The sequence below is a fragment of the Planococcus citri genome, chromosome 2, assembly GCF_950023065.1.
Source record: "Planococcus citri chromosome 2, ihPlaCitr1.1, whole genome shotgun sequence".
In the NCBI taxonomy this organism is placed as follows: domain Eukaryota; kingdom Metazoa; phylum Arthropoda; class Insecta; order Hemiptera; family Pseudococcidae; genus Planococcus; species Planococcus citri.
The window spans coordinates 35,872,379-35,892,040 of NC_088678.1; the positions used below are offsets into that span (position 1 = coordinate 35,872,379).

Consider the following 19,662-nt stretch of genomic DNA (forward strand, 5'->3'; position numbering starts at 1 on the left):
AATACATTTCAAAATTTCAAAATTCGCCAAACATCGAGAAATGAATTTCAGCAGCTGAAATGTCAAGAGATGGTGAATTTTAGAGTTATATCCTCTTTCCAGATTAAAAATTTCTGTGTCCGTTGAGATACGTTGCCATACCTATACATATTCTTCACTGGGATTAACTTTTTAATGTAGGAAATTCTACTTTTTGCTAATCTGAAGAATTTTTCAAATCGAGAATATCCAAAAACGCAACTTCAATTTTTTGATATGTGACATGCTCTACGAGAATCGACCTTAGGTCAAAAAAGGGTTTTCAAGTTAATGAGCGATTATTATAGAAAAAAAGACGCTCTTTCCAATGGCGCAAACCGCAACTTCCTATCTCTTTTACTTTCCTCGGAAATCGACCCCAAAGTTGAGGGGTAGGCCCAAAATCAACTCAAAATTCATTTTTTTTATTTTTTATGATTTTGGCAGTAAAAAATAACCTAATTTGCATACAAACACTTATCAAGCCCCATTCGTGTATTTCACTTCATAAAAACTTGTTAATTCATTAATTTTTTAAAAGAAGAAAAAGTAGAATAAATTTCATTTTCAGTGAAAAATCTGCTTGAAAAAATATTAAAATAAAAAAAACAACTGAAAAAAATTTGAAAAAAATTGTAGGCTTAGGGAGGGATTTGAACTCAGTACCTCCCGCGTGATAGTCCTTCAGCTGCGCCACGCGGCTAGCGTGGCAGCATACGAACATGCTGTTATGACTGGTTTACACGAACAGTCACAGAGCTAAAGGGGACCTAGACGAAACTACTGGAGACGTTTCTGTTGCATACCTACCCGAAAATAAGGCGAAAACACACTTCAAAACTTTAAATGCATGTTTCTCAAAACACATTTTTTTACCTAAGGTCGATTCTCGTAGAGCACGTCACATATGTTATTTAGCATAAAAAGTTGTGTTCGGGGGAATTTTTCCGAATTTTTGAAAGTGGATGCCATGGAGAAATATCATTTCTCAACTTTTCCAGCTAAACTTTAGTGCTCAAAGAGGTGGCAACACTAACTTTTATCACATCTCTAAACAAATCTCCAAAATGTGGGCTCCTGAAAAAAAAAACAGAGTTTGGGAAAAATATACGCTCCTCTCTCTGGTTTGGCTTGGAAAGTAGTCAACAAACATGTGATGAGCAGATATGCCCTGATCGCCTATAGTAGTTATTAGCGTAACTTCTTGGTAAGTGTACCCACTTGACAATAAATTCGCCGCTTTCAGCCGAAACGCCGGTTGTTTTTGCATAACTGCCACTTAAAATGCGCTCAAAAACGACAGTGAATTTGCCGGTGAAAAAAACGCCGGCTACTTTTAAGAAAACAGCTACTTAAACAGCCAGCGAATTGCAGTTTTTTTTTATTTGCCGAATCGCCGGTTAGCCCTAGTAAAAAGTCGCCGGCTACTTTTATAGAAACAGCCGCGTGTTGATTCGCTGATTACAATGCACATGCGCAACGTATGTTTCACAACTCATTTTCACAAAATTTAAAGGAAAGTACGAAGTGCGGTACATGTATACCGCTTGAAAACAAACATTTCAATGTTGCTGTGATAGCTGAATGGTGAGCGCTCTGGACTTCCACGCAGGAGTCGTGGGTTCAATCCCCGCTTGGGTTCAAAATTTTTTGTAGTTTGGTAGATTTTTCGGCGTTTTAATGAAATAAACAGCCACTTTAAACGGCCGGCGTTTTTTTACCAGCAAATTTACTGTCATTTTTGGGCCGGCTTTTTCACCGGCTTTTCAACCGGCGAATCTATTGTCAAGTGGGTAGGTTATTGTAATCGTCTTGTGGGAGGAGCAATAAGCTATGTAATGTACTCGCAATCCGAGCCATGTTGCAAGGATCGTGATGCTAGAAAAATCACTTGGTCCAGGACACTCAAGCTCTCAGGACCAACATCAGTTACAGTGAATATTTAAATGGCTGGTATGGCTAGTTCCATACTCCCTACATGTGTTTTACCCATCTTTAGATGGTTTAATTAGTACTTGCAACGTGACACTTTGTTAATTCCTTGTAAGGTCATGGCACTTATAACGTGATACTTCGTCAAATCCTTGTAAGATCGTGGTCAGGGCTTCAAACCTGCACCTGTACTCGTACCCGAATACCCGAACGAAAATCCAACAATTTCTGTACCCGAACCCGTACCCGTACCCGAAAAATGAAATGAGGAATACCCGAACCTGTACCCGTAGGTACCCGATAGAGACTATTTTGAACTCAAATACCCGATAGATCGGGTACAGTTCGGGTATTTCACCTAAAATACCCGAACCCGTACCTGTACCCAAACATTTAAAATTTTCATACCCGTACCCGCGATACCCGTACCCGATTCTCTGAGAAATAAACCTGTACCCGTACCCAATACCCGTACCTGAAAACGTTCGGGTTTGAAGCCCTGATCATGGTACTTTATTGGCCCATCTCTGACTGATTAATCCGGACAATCGAGTGGATAACCCTACAAAAATGGATCTACTAATCATATACCTACCAAAGCAACTATTATTGGAGTCGCCAGGGAGAGTCAGGCAATGTGAACAGTAAAACTGTGGGTATCTTCATCATCTAAGGTAAATTATTTAATTCTTTTACCGGGGTTGCGTTTGCCCTTACATAATGCCAATTGGGAAGCATGAGGATGACATCAAAAAAGTCATCTAAATACTTTTCATTTTTAATGTGTATGCTGTATTCACACTATTGTTGTCTACCCTGCTTTTTAATTAATCTAATCTTCCGAGTGCTAGGTGATGATGTGTTAATCACCTCAGCATTCGAGACTAAAATAATACAACTACATTGTATTCTTTTAAATATTTACAACTCGCTTTATAATAAGTTGCCAGGCTTGCCTGTGGATGTTTTAAGTTACCTACTCGTAGAGTTAGAAGATAGGTAGTTTGTATCGTGTACCTATCTCACACACAGATTAATTATAAGTAATTATAATTAGTTGGTATAATATGCTCAATTACTTGTTTTACACTAACATCTGTAAATAAAAACCATAAGTAATTGGTTCGACAAGGCTTTCTTTCTTTATAGTATAGTAACTTCTCACTGTGTTCATTGAGGTAGAAAGGATTGCCTATTCTAGAGCTAGCCAGGCATTTATTTGGAAAATGTTCCTTCTCAAAGGAATATTTCTCAGAAAACCACCTTAGGAGAAAATTATCATAATCCCTTCTTCTAGCAGTCCCATCTAACCCCACTGTTACAAACATATATTTTTCATTAGTTTATGAATGATCAAAACGAAAAAAAACGTAAAAATTGACAACTTATCAGAAAAATAGAGTTTGGACCAATCAAAAAATTTCTGCTTTTCTGAGAACACCCGACATAGGTATATCTAATTCAAAAACTACAATTAACGCATTCAAGAAAAAAATAAATCGTTCTCCAGTTGTTGGAAATTTCATTCTCTACAATTTTGGTTAACAGGTACTTACCTCACCTACTTACAAGGGAGGTGCCCCAGCTCACATTCACCGATCTCAACGATTCTTGCATCATTGGATAGAGGACATCGAACATAGCCTAACCCCAAATTTTCATCTGCTGAAGTTGATATTTCAGCTTTCCAGGGCGATTTTTCGATTTTCACTTTGCAATTTTGAAAAAATCGAAAAATCGCCCTGGAATGCTGAAATATCAACATTAGCAGCTGAAAATTTCACCATGGGCTGGTCTCACCATATGTATTGAAATGCCAAAATACATAATATGAGAGGTTTCGGTATGCGGCCTCCGCCGACTATTTTTGCCCAATTTCAAAATTTCTATGTGAAAATCAAAAAAAAATCACACTGGAAGCCTTAAATATCAACTTTAGCAGCTGAAAATTTCACCGTGAGCTAGTCTTATCATATGTATTAAAATGCCCAAATAATATGGGAAGTTTCGGTGTGCGATCTGCGCTCACCATTTTTGGCCAATTTTTCAACATTTCTATGTGAAAATCGAAAAACCACCCTGGAAGGCTGAAATATCAACTTCAGCAGCTGAAAATTGTGTGATAGACTATGTTCGATGTCCTCTACTTATCCAATGGTGCAAGAATCATTGAAATTGGTGCATGTCACCTGGGGCACCTCCCGGATTATATCGATCCACTTGAATACGCGAATAATTAAGTACAGAGATGCAATTATCTCTATATCTACATCTGAAGTTAATAGGAATCAGGCAATACGAATACTCGTATAATCAGAAAAATACAGACATTTCCTTTATAGCTTTTATTTTATTTAGTTTTATGTATTTATAATCAGAAGACATTTCTTATTAAAAAACCAAACCTAGTCTAGATTATTATTGATTTTGATAATTCTGAGTATCCTCAAAACGCATCAAATTACCATCGGCAAACCCGTCAACATCTCTGGCAGCAGCGGCAACCATCTGATATCCCGATCCTAATCTGTCAGTCTGCCCATAGTAGTCTTTTAGCGGTACGTTTTCAGAGGCAGGCATTCGATATCCCGATGCTAATTTTCCAGTCTGCCCATACAAAACTTTTTGCTCTACGTTTTCAAACGTGTTTTCACCAGAATTCAGAATTAAGGCTAATTTTGGACCCGTGTTCGCATCTTGAGCTAATTGCCAAAATCTACCATACATCAGTGGGAAAACTGATTTACCATTACCGTTAATCATTTTTCTCAATTCTTTCCATGGGAATTGAATTCCACTTTCACCAACGTCATATGTGAAACAGGTATACAATGTTGCAAAGATATTGATCAAGGTTTGTTGAGCATTATCATCCTCGATGATTTTTTTAATCTTGTTTACGACCAACTTGAAAGTCTCAGCTCCTTTAGGATCGGTCAATGTCTTGATGATTGTTTTCCATATCGGTACTATGGCATTTTCCTCTTCTCCTTTCAACGCATCTATCGCCATCGCTTTGTATATTTCTCCGGAGGCTTTCAAAGCCAAAGGAAAATCTGGGTAGGCTTCAGCCAACGCTTGTTGAAGAATAGTGGCTGCTGGAGTGACATTGGCGTTGATCTATGGAGAGTAAGAATTATTGATAAGAATCGTTCAGTACAAAGTACGAACCCGATAAAATACGCGCAGATACTTACTGAAACAGCAAGAAGTCCGAAGACAAAAATTAAACTCAATTTCAAAGACATGATGTTTCAATAGAATAAAAATTCCCTCAACTGGGGTACGTGTACTCATTTATATAGGGAATTTTCCACAGCGGTGCGGCGCAATAAAATGAAATTTCAATGGATCATAAATGTCGACAGAGCACATTACACATGAATAATTTTGTCATTTGATGACACAATGGCTTGTATGTACAATAGATTTTCACATTTTACCGCTGCAATAGAAAATTCGCGTAGGAAGGAGCAATGAATTTTTCAATGCATTGTCGGTACTTCTGGAAATTCAAGCTCAACTGCATGGTTTAGGTACCCATTTGATATTGAGACTGGAATAGCTGGCTTTTAGGTATGAGGTACCCCCCCCCTCCAATAGCTACTCGGTTATTTTTTACCAGAGCATGCAGATCCATAAGATAAACCACAGAAAAAATTCCAGCATGCCTAAATAAAACATTGGAGGAGCTACGTGTTTTTAAGATTTTCAAAATGACTATTGAAATCGCATAAATAACTGATGAAAAAGACAAATAATATGTATCTGCTTAGCTGGTAATTACCTGGACATGTTGCGTCATTTGTAGTCACATTTCAACTTAAATCATCGTTTCGAGACCAAATTTTGATACTATAGAGTGTGATGCAGCCTTTTGGTATGATAAGAAAAGAAAGTTACTTATTGGCCAGCATTTGAGAATCGTTCAAGATTATTAAATGCCCAAATGTGGCCACTGTGCGTTTTTTTTTTTTTTTAGATAAATGCAGCCAGACAAGCCATAGATTATCACATTAGTGGAGAGAATTTAGCATTTTTTGAACACCTTACTTATTTTCAAAAAATAAATCAGTCAGCGAAATTTTTTTTTTGAAAATAATTGCAACCTATTTGACTAAAACTGGCTGTTTTAAAATGCAAAAATCACAAAAGTGGTCATTTGAAAAATAAAAAACAAAATTTCACCAAATTGACCTATAGATTCGATTCGATTATAGAAACAATTTTGAACTGTTTTGAGTAGTTCTGGAGCTTCCAGCAAATTTTTGAATGTTCAAATTTACGCAAAATTTTATACCAAAGGAAGCTTTAAAGCTAAATTTCACTTGATACCTTAATTTCATTATGCTGAGTCAACTGAAGGTGATTTCAAGCTGTTCTTGAGCCACCTACGATATTTTGGGAATTCCAGTTTATCATAAAGTGGCACAAAAATTGTAGGTACGAATAAACTTTAGCAATTGCAATAGTTTGTACTAACGCGATTGGTGCTTGTCATTGTTATTGACTTACTAGGCCGATTATGTACATACTTATCCAAAAATCGATTTCTTTCAGTTTGGAAACATAGACTATACTTACTTACCTATTTATTTCTTCAGCGATTTCATATAGGTAATTGAAAATTTGAACAATATAATTACCTATACAGTTCTGAACTGTCGAAAACTGATTTTGGAATATTGATGAGTAATCGTTCAGGTGGGTTACTAAAATGGATTGAACATGTTCATAGGTCTTAAAATTCATTTTAATAGATTTTATGATTTTTAGGGGGGGGGGGAGCTGCAATTTTTTAAAAATTGTTGGATTGAAGGCTTCAATGGAACCTAAAACCATTTTCACTTAACTGTGCAATTTGAATTTTAGCTTGCAACTTTCTTAGAAAATTTTTTTCAGAAATTTAAACATTCTAAAAATTTTCTGGAGTCTCCAGAACTACCCAAAACGATTTGAAACCGCCTTTATTCAATTCGGAGAGTCAAAAATAAGGAACGTACGAACTGAATTTCAGTTTTCTAGGTATTAACTTGATGACATTTTGAATTTAAAAATATTTTTTAGCCCAGATTTGATAGATAAGTACTACGTAAGTAGGTACCTATGAAAAATGCGCTTTTTCCCCAAACATTTTAGCTGGTGATGTACCTACATATTTAATTCAATTTCTGTTGTCACATTATCATAAAATTATCTTTCTCAAACATTTTTTGGGTTTCAACTATTTTTGAAGAGTATAGTAAGTAATTTTGAATTTGCCTTCCCTAACAAATCATCAAATCAAACTCACCAAAATCCCTATACTTGTTTCTTGATTTTTTCAACTAAACAGCAAATTGGCTTTTTAAGATTAAGTTAGGTGGAAAAATGTTGGACATTTTACTTTATTGTGGCTAAATTCTACTAACCATAAATGTTGCATTTTTAAGGTCACTTCTCGCACATGGATGAAAAAAATGTATTTTTTGAGGACAGTTTTCCAAAAAAATTTCCCCCTCTCCTCCCAAAAAATCCATCCTTATTTCATCCCTTTTTTCATGCTTTTCGAAAGTTCCCCAGAGAACGCATCGACTTTTGGAATACCTAGGTACATAATACGACCTAGAAAAAAATCCAGAGTTGTATCTGTCTCATCGCAAATTTCAAGATTTAGTTGCAATTTTTCAACAGAAAAAAAATAATAAATAAATAAATCTGAAATATTTTACCCAAAAAAATAATTTTTTTTCAGATTTGTGTCAAAAAATGCCTTTAAAATGCAACGTTTACTATATATGGCTAGAATAAAGTATTCCCAGAATTGTAGCTGTCCAATCATCCTTTTCCCATGACATTTTCCAAGTCTCTTTCCCCACCTAAAGGGTTGTTTTACCCAGTGGTATTAAAATTGGATCTCTAAACGAGAAATGTGACCACAAACAACGCGGTTTTGTTGAAAATTCAACTTTCGTTAAAGTAACTTTCTGCTTTTGGGCAGAAAATATTTTAGGAGGAATTGTGTAAGTACCAACTTCTGAATCCTGATATGATCAAAACTAAAGTGCAATTGAAGAGCTCTATTCCAAAGTGGGTTAAGTCATTTTTTCCTCCAAAAAATGCGTTTAAAGTTTTTGATGCTGAAATTTGTTCTGTTTCCAAAGGTCAGTGCACCTTTCCTTTCTTTGGACATAGAACAATTACCTACTTGTAGAAAAATTTACTTTGAAAAATCGATGACTTAACCCACTTCTGAAGTAAAAATCTCCGTAAAACGTGTCTTTTTTTGAAATGACTTAACCCACTTTGGAATAGAGCTATTCAATTTTCCTACCCTCCCCCTCTCCCTCTTTCTTTATGAAATGAATGACAATGCTACGTATGAAATAAAAAAACTTGAGTCAGAAATTTGTATCCTCACGATAACATCTACCTAAAAATTTTTGGAAACCATTGATCGATCAGACGGCATACCATTTTGACAGAATTTTAATCGTCTATAAACGTCAACGGCACACATTATCTCTTCAATTGATGGCTTTCGACGAGCAAATAAAATAGAAATAAAGTACGCCAAAGAATGAACAAAGCGAGTTGCCGACACTGGAAAAACTTTATAAAACCGTTATCATTTTGATCGCCAAAGATCACTCAATTTGTAACCATGAGGTCTGTACTAAATTTCGTTGCTGTACTTTTTGTAGCTGGCTTCCTAGCCGAGGTAAGTAGGTAGTCATTTTATTAAATAGGAAACTATAATATGAGTAACTGGTTCAAAACATTTATATTTTTATTAAATTTCGACGAATTTTATAAGCTTTAACAGTTAATTAGTTTTGTACTCGATTAGATTTTTTGGTACCTACCTAATGATAACGAATGAAATTTTTGGTCATTTATGACGATTTATCATGCTTTCTCTTGGAATGAGATTTTTTCTCGTGTTTTTCATGTTTGGATGATTTTTCTGGATGTTTATCATCGCCTTCCGATTCCTTGACCAAGTCTTCTGACGATTCTTCATTTAGATGTTTCCGTATGCGTCCAATAACAAAGTTTTTAATAGCGCCGAATGATTTTCTCATTTGAGGATCTTCTTGAATTTTGAATATTTCATTGATGAACAAAACTTTCAACTTGAATAAATTATTCCATGCTTTTTCCTTCTGATCTAAACCTCTGTATAAATCTTTAACCTAGCGAAAAAAATTTATTAGAAAAAAATTCCATTGATAAATTTATGGTACCTAAATCGACTCACCTCTTTGGAAGCGTTACGAAGTAGCAAACGATGAATACAGGAGAACAACTTTTCCAGCGTATCGGCAGCCTGGGGATGAGTCATTGTATCTTTAAAATGATTACTAATCCGCATCCAACTCCTGGAACCAATCTTGTCTTTGAAACTTCGCTCCAAAGGGTACCATATTTCTTGTAGAGTTTCTCTGGATACAACGTTGGCTGGGTCGTCTAAATTCCACGAGTCAATAAAACGCAAGAAGGTTTGGCGGACAGTAGTCCAGAAATAATCTACTGACGGGTTCCCTTCGTAATCTTTGAGCTTGCTTTCATTAGCATTAACTGCCTATAGAAGGAAGAAAAAAATTAATCAACAGGGTACACAAAAGTTGACAAATTTTGCAAAATTTCGCCATCGTATGTACATATTTACCTGATATACGATGCAAGTACATAAAACAACGCGCAACAACATTTTCAAGTTTGTGACCCGACAAAAATTACGAATTGAGGTTTTTCAAGGGACGACGAAGGTATATAAATAAGAATATTTCCTGACATTTGGCTGATGTTCATAAAGGTTGTTTGTATGATCAATGACCAACTTCTTAATGAACTCGATACTTTGGATGAAATTATTCCTCCATAAATCTATGAAATTTACGACTTTGCTTTGACGCGTGTTTTTCTCGCTAATGAACCAATGACGCGATAGAAAAGCTACCAAAGAGGTGAAGAATTTTTCGTATATATTTCGTCGTCGGTTGAGGCGAAATTTTAATGTGTATATGTTTGGAAAAAAATGGCTTTTCTAAGGGGTACACTCGCTAGTTTATTAATCCTAAGCTTTAGCTTTGTAGCCAACGTAAGTTCGAGTAAAACACCTACGAGTGTATTTTTCAGACACTCTCGTATTTTATTTTAATTTGAAATATGTCAATTTTACAGATCGAAGGCAGAGTAAACCTTCCAACTGAAACAATCAACGCCGATGATCCTAAGATTTTCACAAAGGTATACGAAAATTCCATCGACATGCTGGAAAATGACGTGGCTCGAAACGCGATCGTGAAATTCCTCAACGATGTTAAAGAAATCATGGATAATAAAACCGCCTACGAAATTTTGACCGGTATATCAGCCACCGCCAAGGTGATATTTTCCCACGAAACTGGCCACCAGACTGTGAAAGCCCTTTCTAACGGAGTCACCGATATCTTAGTCGATGGCAATACCTCAAAATCAATTCAAGCCGGAGTTAACGGTATCGAGAGTGTGTTAAGTTTAGAAAATACTTTGAAATTGGCCGAACTCGAGCATGCAGCTTTTAAAGAATTAGTCGTATTACCCCAGACGCCTCAAGCTATCAGTATGGTTGGTAGTGGTTTGAAGAGGCTCATAGATCAGAAAGGTATCAACACCGCTATAAAGAACGCGTATAAAAATCTCGTTGGAATGGTGAAGAAAATGTAATCGATAAGATTAACATTTAATTCGCGGTATGAATCATGCATCTATGTTTCGTATCAATTTCATATTCAAATTTAATGTATCAGGATAACTCATAAGTACCATTCATTCAATATAAATAATTATACCTGAAACTCGTGGATTTTTTTTGTTTTATTCAACTTACACTCTCCTTTTGGGTACCTAAAAACAATGCATGGGTATTTCGTTGATGTGAAAAAACTGATACAGAGATCCATGGCTGATCTATCTCGACTATACCTATCCACCTACGTACTCACTGACTTTATAGGTAAGTATTCGTTTTAAAATTATGCAGATCAGAACTTTTAAGTGCAATTAATATATACTTGAACAGATGAGTCAGATTGCATACTACACAGCTTCTTATCGAGTTGAAAAAAAATCATTCGACACAGAGATGAGAGATAAGACGTTCTACGAAAATGAATCTTACATAACCGACGCAGTTACTTACATTATCTTAATTTCAAATATTTTTTTATGTTTTTTGGGATCTGTGAATATCGGATCTGATAGAAAACGCTTCATGGTAATGATTTAAGTAGGTACTTTTGCAAATGCGTATGGCACTGTAGTAATAGGCAATTGGACCACCTACCTGGGTACCTCTACCTATATAATTATGAATGAAATGACTCATGCTGCAAGGAAGTCTAAGTACGTACTAGACAACGAAGAGAACGAGCCCATTATGCCCTTTTGCCAGACTTTATTTTACGTAACTGGATAATTAACGAGAATCATAAAGTAGATATAAGTTATCAAAAATCAACTCATTGAATAATTAAACAGATAATTATATTATCGAAAAATATACGTGTATCTACGTTGACGTTATTTCCAAGAAATTGCTGATAAGCTGATTCGAGTATAATTTCTTTATTTCCCATAGAAATGCACCGCTATACTTACCCATGTATCAGATCGTGTAAGTATTGATCAGTTTAATTTAAAAAATATTTATTATTTGTTTCGAATATGTACGTAATACGTCACGTATGTAGTTGAATTATACTGAAACTAAACTCAACTATAGCTAAATAATAACAAGATTATTTCAAATTAATTATCTGTGCATAAAAGAAATACACAAAGTGTTGGCAAATATTAATTTTTTGAGATTGGTTCATACAAAAGACATTGTTAATCATAACAAATCCCAAATCGTCTTGAACTGAAATATATTAGGTAAGTTGTTTTTTGTTAATTTTGTACGTATGTAGTTTAATGTTAATGCAAGTAGATAGAGGTACCCAAGTAGAAGTAGGTACCTATCATCAACGTAAGAAAAACGATGCACGTATATGGTACTTGTTTAGATAAATGAGCTTGTTGAACACTTTTTTACAAAATTATGTAAGTATCTGATCAGTTCCAGCAGATTTCTTTATCTCAATGATATGTACATTATCTATGTATACTTACTGGAACGAAGCATTTTCTGAAATATTCAAAATTGAACAATTTGGGCCAGAATTCAATTTTTAATTCCTTATTTATTTGCTTTCTGACAAAAGGGAACACCTTAGTCACTCCTCACTCGTTCACCCTTGCTCTTTTTTCAATTCACTAAAGCATGCACTGGCTTACAAAAAAATGTCAGCTGTCCAATCAAAAAATCGAAACCTCTTCAGGAAGGTTTCAATTTTCAAAATCAGGCCAAAATTGCAAAAGGGTCATTCCACGTCAATTCGATCAAAAAGTGGTAAGGGGACGAGGGGTCGACGATTTCTTTGAAATTTTTCCTGTGGAAAGATCTTACAAAGGGATGACTAATTCAATTCAATTCAAATTTATTATTGTAAGGTACCGCAAGCGGCATTTACATAGTCATTTACATTGATAGAGCCTACAGAGCAACATTACAATGATTAACAATACAATAAAATGAAATGAATGATATAAAACAAAACAAAACAAAATGAAATAATAAATAAAAATAAATATAAAAAATAATTCAATGGAGGGTTATAGTTTGCCCAGGAACTCATCCACACAATAAAATGCCTTCTTGATTAGCCATTTTTGAAGGAAGTTTTTAAAATCGCAGCACACCCAGCACTCTAGCCATTTTTTAAAGGCTGCTAGGGGGTGTCAAAGTTTTCAGTGAACTTAAAATATGTATCATCCATTTCAGCAGTGGATTACTCGATAACCGCGATACCTACCAAAATGGAACTTTTTCTAATAGTTAGGGGTTTTGGGAAAGTTTTTGGTGACATCATAAAAATCAGTGTTGCCACTTTTTTCGCACGAAAAATTAGCTCAAAAAGTTTTAAAACGTAGTTTTTATATCGTTCCAACTCTCAAAAATTCTGAAAAAAATATATTATGGACAACTGTTTATGCTGAACAACATATTAAAAAATTGAGATGACATTATCTCGTGAAGTCGATTTTAAAAAATTGAAGGTTTGCGAAAAAAAATGCAATTTTTTGATTTAAAACATGAAAAAAAGTTTTAATTGGTGAAGTTTACCCATTTGACTGCTATTTTTACTGATCTGTTGAAAAAGTTGAAAACCCCCTTTCACTCGAAAATCAGTTTAGATTTATTCAGTTGTTTTTTATTTTGGCCTCTTTCTGACGTATTCCATGAAAAAGTTGATAAAAATTACACTCATAGCAAAAAAATTAAAATTCGTTCATTTTTTGAATTTTTTCGAATTTTGATTGAGAACAACACAAATAATCTCAAACAAAATAAAAGAACATTTCAATTAAACTTCATGTAAAAAAAAAAAAATTAACAAACAAAAAATCCCTATTGAAATTTAAAGATGAGACTCGATCAAAAGTTCAAAACTTTGACAATTTTTGCAAAAAGCAAGACTTTTGGAAATTTTTGTCAAAAAATTAAATAGTTATTTTACAATTTTTTGGTAAAAAAGCAAGACTTTTTGACAATTGTTGACAAAAAAGTGAGACTTTTACCATTTTAGCAAAAGGCAGAGCTTATTTATAGAGATTTTTGGTAAAACAACAAGCCCTTTTAACAATCTTCAGAAAAAATGTATACTTTTCAGCTTCTTTTTTTTGTAAGAAAGCAAATTGGTAAAAATTCCAGAATTTTGTCAGTTTTTGGCAGCAAAATTGTTTCTTTATTGCCTTTTTTTAGTCGAATAAAAATGACTCCTTTGCAATTTTTTGGCAAAAAAGTAAGACTTTTAGGTAACTTTGGGAAAAAATGAACATTTTTGCAAAAAATTTACTAATTTTAGCAATTTGGAAATTTTTGTGGATCATTCCTCGAAAATTTTTAGGGATGATCTACAAAAAAATGGATTATTTTTCCAAATCCAAGAAAAAAGTTCTCGAAAAAATCAAAGGAGAGATTCATTTGCAGAAATTATTATTGAAGTTTCAGTTTTTGCTACCATTTTTTCAACAGTAGGTATAGGTACCTAACTGAATTATTTGGATGGTAAACTATATTTAAACTGTACCCAAATTATTTATAGCTTCTCCAACTCCAATTAAACTTTAATCCACCATTATTAATTGAAGGTTCTTTAAAACTTATTTCAGATCAGTCATTGCAAATCCGAGAACACATCTACATAGAAATTCAGTACATTCATGAGAGATGTCGAAAAATCCGCTAGCAAATCTAGCTTCACTGACGTTAACTTTGCTCGTGTTCACCCAATCGACCACCATCAATTGTTCCATTATCGCTCCTCACAAAGACACAATTTTCTCTGCCAATAATGTCAACAAACAAATCTCTCCCCCATACGAAGAACTACATAAATCATCGGCCTCATCTGAAAACGCCTTCAAATTGACCTCTTCGCGTTTCAAACGCTCTACTTCTCCAGAACCGGACCAACAATTGGACGAATGCGTCAAAGAAATACAAAGTGATCACTTGGAAGCAGCCAAAGAGAAATTGAGCCGAATCAACGACACAACGAAAATCGACCTCATAGTACAAAAAGCGTACAATCAACATCACGAAAATTTCGACAAAATTTTAAAATTCGGGGACATGATCGATGATGTACATCGTCGTTTGTTGATTTACAAAGCTTTATTTAACGAGTTGAATACGTCGGGACATTTGGAAACTTTATCGCTAATTTTGTTAACGGAACATTTGAGGTTCAAAGTGATGACTCAAGATGATGGTAAACCAGAAATAAAACGAGAATCTGGTTTGCTATTCGATGCGATTGAAAATGCCATAATGAAGCTATCGATACAAAAAATTACAAACTTGTTTTTAAATAAAACCATACCAGCTTCTACAGGAGTAGATTTGAGTTTACCAATGTCCAGTTTCGAGTATACTTATAAAGTGATACGAGGAGTAATCGATAATATTTTGGAAAAACTAGGCACCAAGAAAATCCTATCAATGGTGCACAAGACTAACAGCGTTAAATACATCGAATACGTGATCGCGTTCCAGAAAGCAATTTTTAATAAAATACAATCTAACGATAGCATGAAAAACGATTTAGTCGAATTAGCTATCCGTATGAACGAATTAATGAAATCCGAAGCCTACAACAACACACCGTCGTCTATCAAAGCACACATTGAAGAAGTCAAGCAAAACCTACCAAAATCGGTGAGAAATATAGCCTTCTCGTCCCAAGTATGCATAAAGAATACTCAATATAACGAATTTTTGTACGCTGCTGATCCAACCGATGATTTTTACGATCGAGAAAGACGTTACGTATTCACCTTACTCGGTGGTACCAAAACTGATCCTATGGAACCGAGTAAATTTTTATGGAAACTTGAGCGACGAAAAGACGATGCATTCGAGATGATCAACGATCAGTACAATGAGCATTTGTTCGCTGGTGACCCTAAATGGGACGACGATAGACGTTGTGCATTGACTTGGACTCCAGGTGGAGATTGCGTCAATTATAGTGGTTGGATATTCGAACCAGAAGGACAAGAAGTTTATATAAAGAATTATTTTGAGAATGAATATTTGTTCGCAGATCATGATAAATTACACGATAATAAACGCAAAGTGTTTACTTATGTTCCGAAGAGGAAAACGCCAGATAGTACATGGGAAATTATAGATTGTTCTAAATAAATTATTTTCGTTAAATTTTTTTAGTTTTATTGATCAAACTAGGATATAGAACGAGAATTGGGCTTCAATTTCAATGTTTATTTATTACCTATATTTTTTTGAAAAACAGTTTTTTAAAATCCACGTCACCAAAATAGTTCCAAAAAAATAATTTGGGAATCAACTCACTTACAGCTGAATTTTTCAACGTTCGAAAACCACTAGTAGGTACATTTTCTATTGTTTTTTAAATGCGAGTAGGTAAGCACCAGCTAACAGATATTCCACAACTCCGTCAACTCCGATTGAGCTAAAATCTGGATACCACCCCGCACCCACACCCCTTTAATAAACCAGCTCAAATCGTTTCTATTCCAAAGTTGATTTTTCAATTTTTTGGCAAATTTTTTAAAATGGCAGAAAAAGCCTGTTGGCAAGTAGGTACTCATAAGTAGGTATAGGTATAGGCATCAACTTTCTACAAAACATCAATTTATGTTAAAGTCAATCCTCCTGCTTCCCCCCCCCCAAAGTCAATTGCTATCATTTTCGAGACGACTTGGAGCCTCTAGCAAAAGTTGACTTTGTTTCGGTACTTTCTAATCACTTCAGAAGGTTTTCACATATTTTTTGGTATTTGCAAAAGAGTCTAAAATTCATCTTTGGATTGGCATTCCTGGAATTTCAAGGTACGCATCTTAAATGGCGGAGACAGAGCAAAATAAGGACCCATCAAAGTTATAGGTGCTAAAAGCTCATTTTCGGTCTTTCCAGAGTAATTTTAAGTTTCTGGAGAAAGTTGAAAAATCACCGGAGGCTCCAGGATGTCCCAAAACCAATAGTTTTTGATGCTTAGGGGTTGAATTGAAGAAATTCCGCATTGGTTCACCTCGGCCAAACAATTTATATTTCATGGAAAAGTTTGAAAGTTAGGTTAAAAGAGCTTTTTTGAATTTTCAAAAATTTCTAAAAAATCCAGAAATAAACTTTAGCACTTGAAATTTTGGTTACGAGGGCATTAGGATAATGCTCTTTCAATCTGACTTGATTTTGTTCAAATCGAAATTGCCAGTTCAAATTTTTCCTCGCCAAGTAATATTTCAGGAATCAATTTGAACACTAATAAATTTCATGACGTTTCTATGTACCTAGTAAAAATATCTACCCAAATAGCGTAGGTATGTGTCCGCATAAGGAAAATGCTGTTTGGCCTTGAAAGTGCATAAAGCCGACGTGGTGCGAAGGTGTATTGACATTGATCATAAGTAGCACATGTGTAGTTAGGTATGTCTAAGAAAATACATATCAAAACGTGATATTCAAGGCAACGAGTTTTAATCATTTTGAAAAAAAGTGCGCAGTTCTCCCAGTCTAGCAAGTGAGTCTAAAGTGAAGGAAACATTTCAACGACTTGTTGTAGTCTTAACAGAGAATATTTTATCATAAAAATTGAATATTTTTGGAGCATCAGGTAAACTTCATTTGTTAGATAAATATTGAAGCACGTAGAATAGGTACCTCACCTACTTACACAAATTTCTTTCTATCTATCTCAAATTCTTTCTCTTCCTAACTGTAAATTTTCGTCGAATGAGATCCGGTTTGAACCGTTTGAATTTTTTTTCAGATTGTCGAAAAAATATCAAACTTATGAATTTCGAACACCTGGAAACGTCAAAATAGTGAAAATATGAAAGCCACAGAACATCTCGTTCTGACCAATCGAATTTTGAAATTCGACTTGATAATTTTCATGTATGCACAAATAATCGTCATAAAAAATGCAGCACATTCAGAAGAGCAGCACCATGTTATCAAAAATCAGTCACTGCGTTCATTTACCGATTCGTTTCAAGGAAAAATGAAGACCCTTCAAGAAGCCACTGAAGAATTAATAGAAACACTAAGAACCCCACCTCGGATCATTGTAAATAATATGTCAGGAGGCCTAGGAAACGGTTTCACACGGCTAGGCCTACTACCAATAAGTCAACCAGGATTAGCAATGGAAAAAAATTCAGAAACTTTATTCAAAACAGTTCACGATTTAAGAAATGATCACTCAAAAACACTTGTCAAATTGAGGGATGAAGTTTCTGAAGTAACTAACACTTTGAGTAAACTGGATACTGATCAATTGGCCAATGAAGAAGATAAAATAAACTTAGCCCGTTTAGAGGACCAACTCGAAACATTACAAAAACTTTTAGATACTGTAAATCAATCGCTCCTTCAACGAATAGTGACGATAGAACAGCAAATGGAAGTATTCAAAACAACGCTAGATTCTTTTAAAAAAGATTTCTTGAAAATGAAAACAGAATTTGAAAACGCCAAGCTGGAGTACGAACAGAAAATATTAATAATCGAATGCATCGACGAAATAAAAATTCGCAATTTTGATTCCGCTTTCGAAAAATTCAATCAAATTAACGACGATACAAAAATCAGTCACATTGTTAAAAAAGTCTACGGCGATCAGGAACGTAATTTTGATTTATTAATGGAATTTATTGAACGAATAGAAAAGATTAAACAAAAATTACTTTTTTGTAATGCTACATATCATGAGATGATCTACCAGTCACATCTTGACCCTTTGAAATTATTACAATTAAGTAGACTCATAAAATACAACCACTACCCAGGTGTGATTCAAACAGTATCTGAATCACTTATTAACTCCATCAGGAATTCCATGACTGACGCGGCGATTGTGAAAATATCCAAGGCTTTTCTAGATAATCACTTATCTGACATTGGTTCTTTTGGTAAAGAACTGAGCGACACGTGCTTTCAATGCTTAATTAAAATTATGGATAAAGTCGTACATAATGTTGTAGAAACGTTGCCTGTAAGAACAGTTTTGGGTAGGATACGAAGCTCAGATGGATTTTGCAGTATCCAGGAAAAAATAGCAGCGTATATTTCTTTTTATAACGAGATCCAAAATAACCCCGAAATGAAAAATACTGTATCACTAAATGAATTGAGTTCCGATGTAAAATATATCACAAAATCAGATGCTTATCATGACATCCACTCAGATATCAAGTATCAAATGGAACAACTAAAAAATAAGTTACCGAATGCATTTTGATTGATTGTTGATTTACTTAATAAAAAATTATTGTTCAGATGCCCGTATTTTTGCGTTTATTAAAAGAATTGGGCACATCGCCTCATATTATTTGCAGTTCACATATTGTTGTTATTAGGCACATGCCTATTGTACTTCTCATTTTAGGCCTACCAACAGATGGCAGATGGTTTCTGGTAACCAGACACATACCTAACTACGTAGGTACCTATTAATTGGGAAGAGATTTACCATGATTGAAAAGCTAACAAAGATATGTATATTTTTCTACACTATAGTTGGCCAAAAATTGATTGAATACCTAAGCCACAGTAATAATTTTCTCGCGCATCAAATTTGAATGCTTTACAAACTGTTGTAGAGGAAAGGTACAGATGAGAAAATCGGGGTTAAGGTTTATGGGTCTATAAAAGTTGGATGAATGATCAAACTATCAAAAATTAATTTTTTTCCACAGAAATTCTGAACAAATTGAAAAAATTTAATCAAATAGTTAAGTGCCTACCTAATGATCAATGTAATCAAAGCATGTTAAAAGTTTGAACTTTGAAAATGAGTAGAAATAGGGTGGTTCCACCGATTTTTCTAGTGGGGGGGGGGAGATGAAATACAAACTGATAAGTACAGTAGTTTTATATGATGTATTGCATTTAGGTTCATAATTTGAAAAAAAATTTGAAGGTATTCAATGTTACAGAAAAATTTGAATCAGAATGATTGAATTTTTTCATAAACAAATTATCCGTGGCTTATCATTTTTTATCAATCTCATTAATATCACGTTCATCCATTCTCATAAAACAATGCAAGTGACTGTCAACTACCATATTTGAAAAAAAAAACAACAAATATTTAC

At 34.4% G+C, this 19,662-nt stretch overlaps 6 protein-coding genes across 7 annotated transcripts in view; 4 read left to right on the forward strand and 2 right to left on the reverse strand.

Annotated features, from left to right (window-relative positions):
* Window positions 1–19,662, forward strand: part of LOC135835591 (uncharacterized) — a 309,298-nt gene that overhangs the window by 17,981 nt on the left and 271,655 nt on the right. The gene's annotated exons all lie outside the window — the stretch shown is intronic.
* LOC135835574 (uncharacterized) lies at window positions 4,281–5,219 on the reverse strand. The gene is made up of 2 exons (XM_065349905.1): window positions 5,148–5,219; window positions 4,281–5,070 (listed from the first exon to the last, which is right to left on the reverse strand). Exons 1-2 carry the CDS (start codon window positions 5,196–5,198, stop codon window positions 4,369–4,371), a joined length of 753 nt encoding a protein of 250 aa, XP_065205977.1. The 5' UTR covers window positions 5,199–5,219; the 3' UTR covers window positions 4,281–4,368.
* Window positions 8,510–10,772, forward strand: LOC135835576 (uncharacterized). Of its 2 annotated transcripts, none has more exons than XM_065349908.1 (2): window positions 8,510–8,650; window positions 10,117–10,772. In XM_065349908.1, exons 1-2 carry the CDS (start codon window positions 8,594–8,596, stop codon window positions 10,639–10,641), a joined length of 582 nt encoding a protein of 193 aa, XP_065205980.1. In that variant the 5' UTR covers window positions 8,510–8,593; the 3' UTR covers window positions 10,642–10,772. The 2 variants fall into 2 exon arrangements, with proteins under 2 accessions (XP_065205980.1, XP_065205979.1); XM_065349907.1 differs by lacking the exon at window positions 8,510–8,650 and adding an exon at window positions 9,874–10,033.
* Window positions 8,701–9,753, reverse strand: LOC135835575 (uncharacterized). The gene is made up of 3 exons (XM_065349906.1): window positions 9,602–9,753; window positions 9,191–9,514; window positions 8,701–9,125 (listed from the first exon to the last, which is right to left on the reverse strand). Exons 1-3 carry the CDS (start codon window positions 9,641–9,643, stop codon window positions 8,826–8,828), a joined length of 666 nt encoding a protein of 221 aa, XP_065205978.1. The 5' UTR covers window positions 9,644–9,753; the 3' UTR covers window positions 8,701–8,825.
* On the forward strand, window positions 11,568–15,742 carry LOC135835578 (uncharacterized). The gene is made up of 2 exons (XM_065349909.1): window positions 11,568–11,850; window positions 14,191–15,742. Exon 2 carries the CDS (start codon window positions 14,249–14,251, stop codon window positions 15,725–15,727), a length of 1,479 nt encoding a protein of 492 aa, XP_065205981.1. The 5' UTR covers window positions 11,568–11,850; window positions 14,191–14,248; the 3' UTR covers window positions 15,728–15,742.
* On the forward strand, window positions 16,786–18,846 carry LOC135835579 (uncharacterized). Its single transcript, XM_065349910.1, has 2 exons — window positions 16,786–17,177; window positions 17,334–18,846. The coding sequence occupies exon 2, from the start codon at window positions 17,397–17,399 to the stop codon at window positions 18,804–18,806; it is 1,410 nt and encodes a 469-aa protein (XP_065205982.1). The 5' UTR covers window positions 16,786–17,177; window positions 17,334–17,396; the 3' UTR covers window positions 18,807–18,846.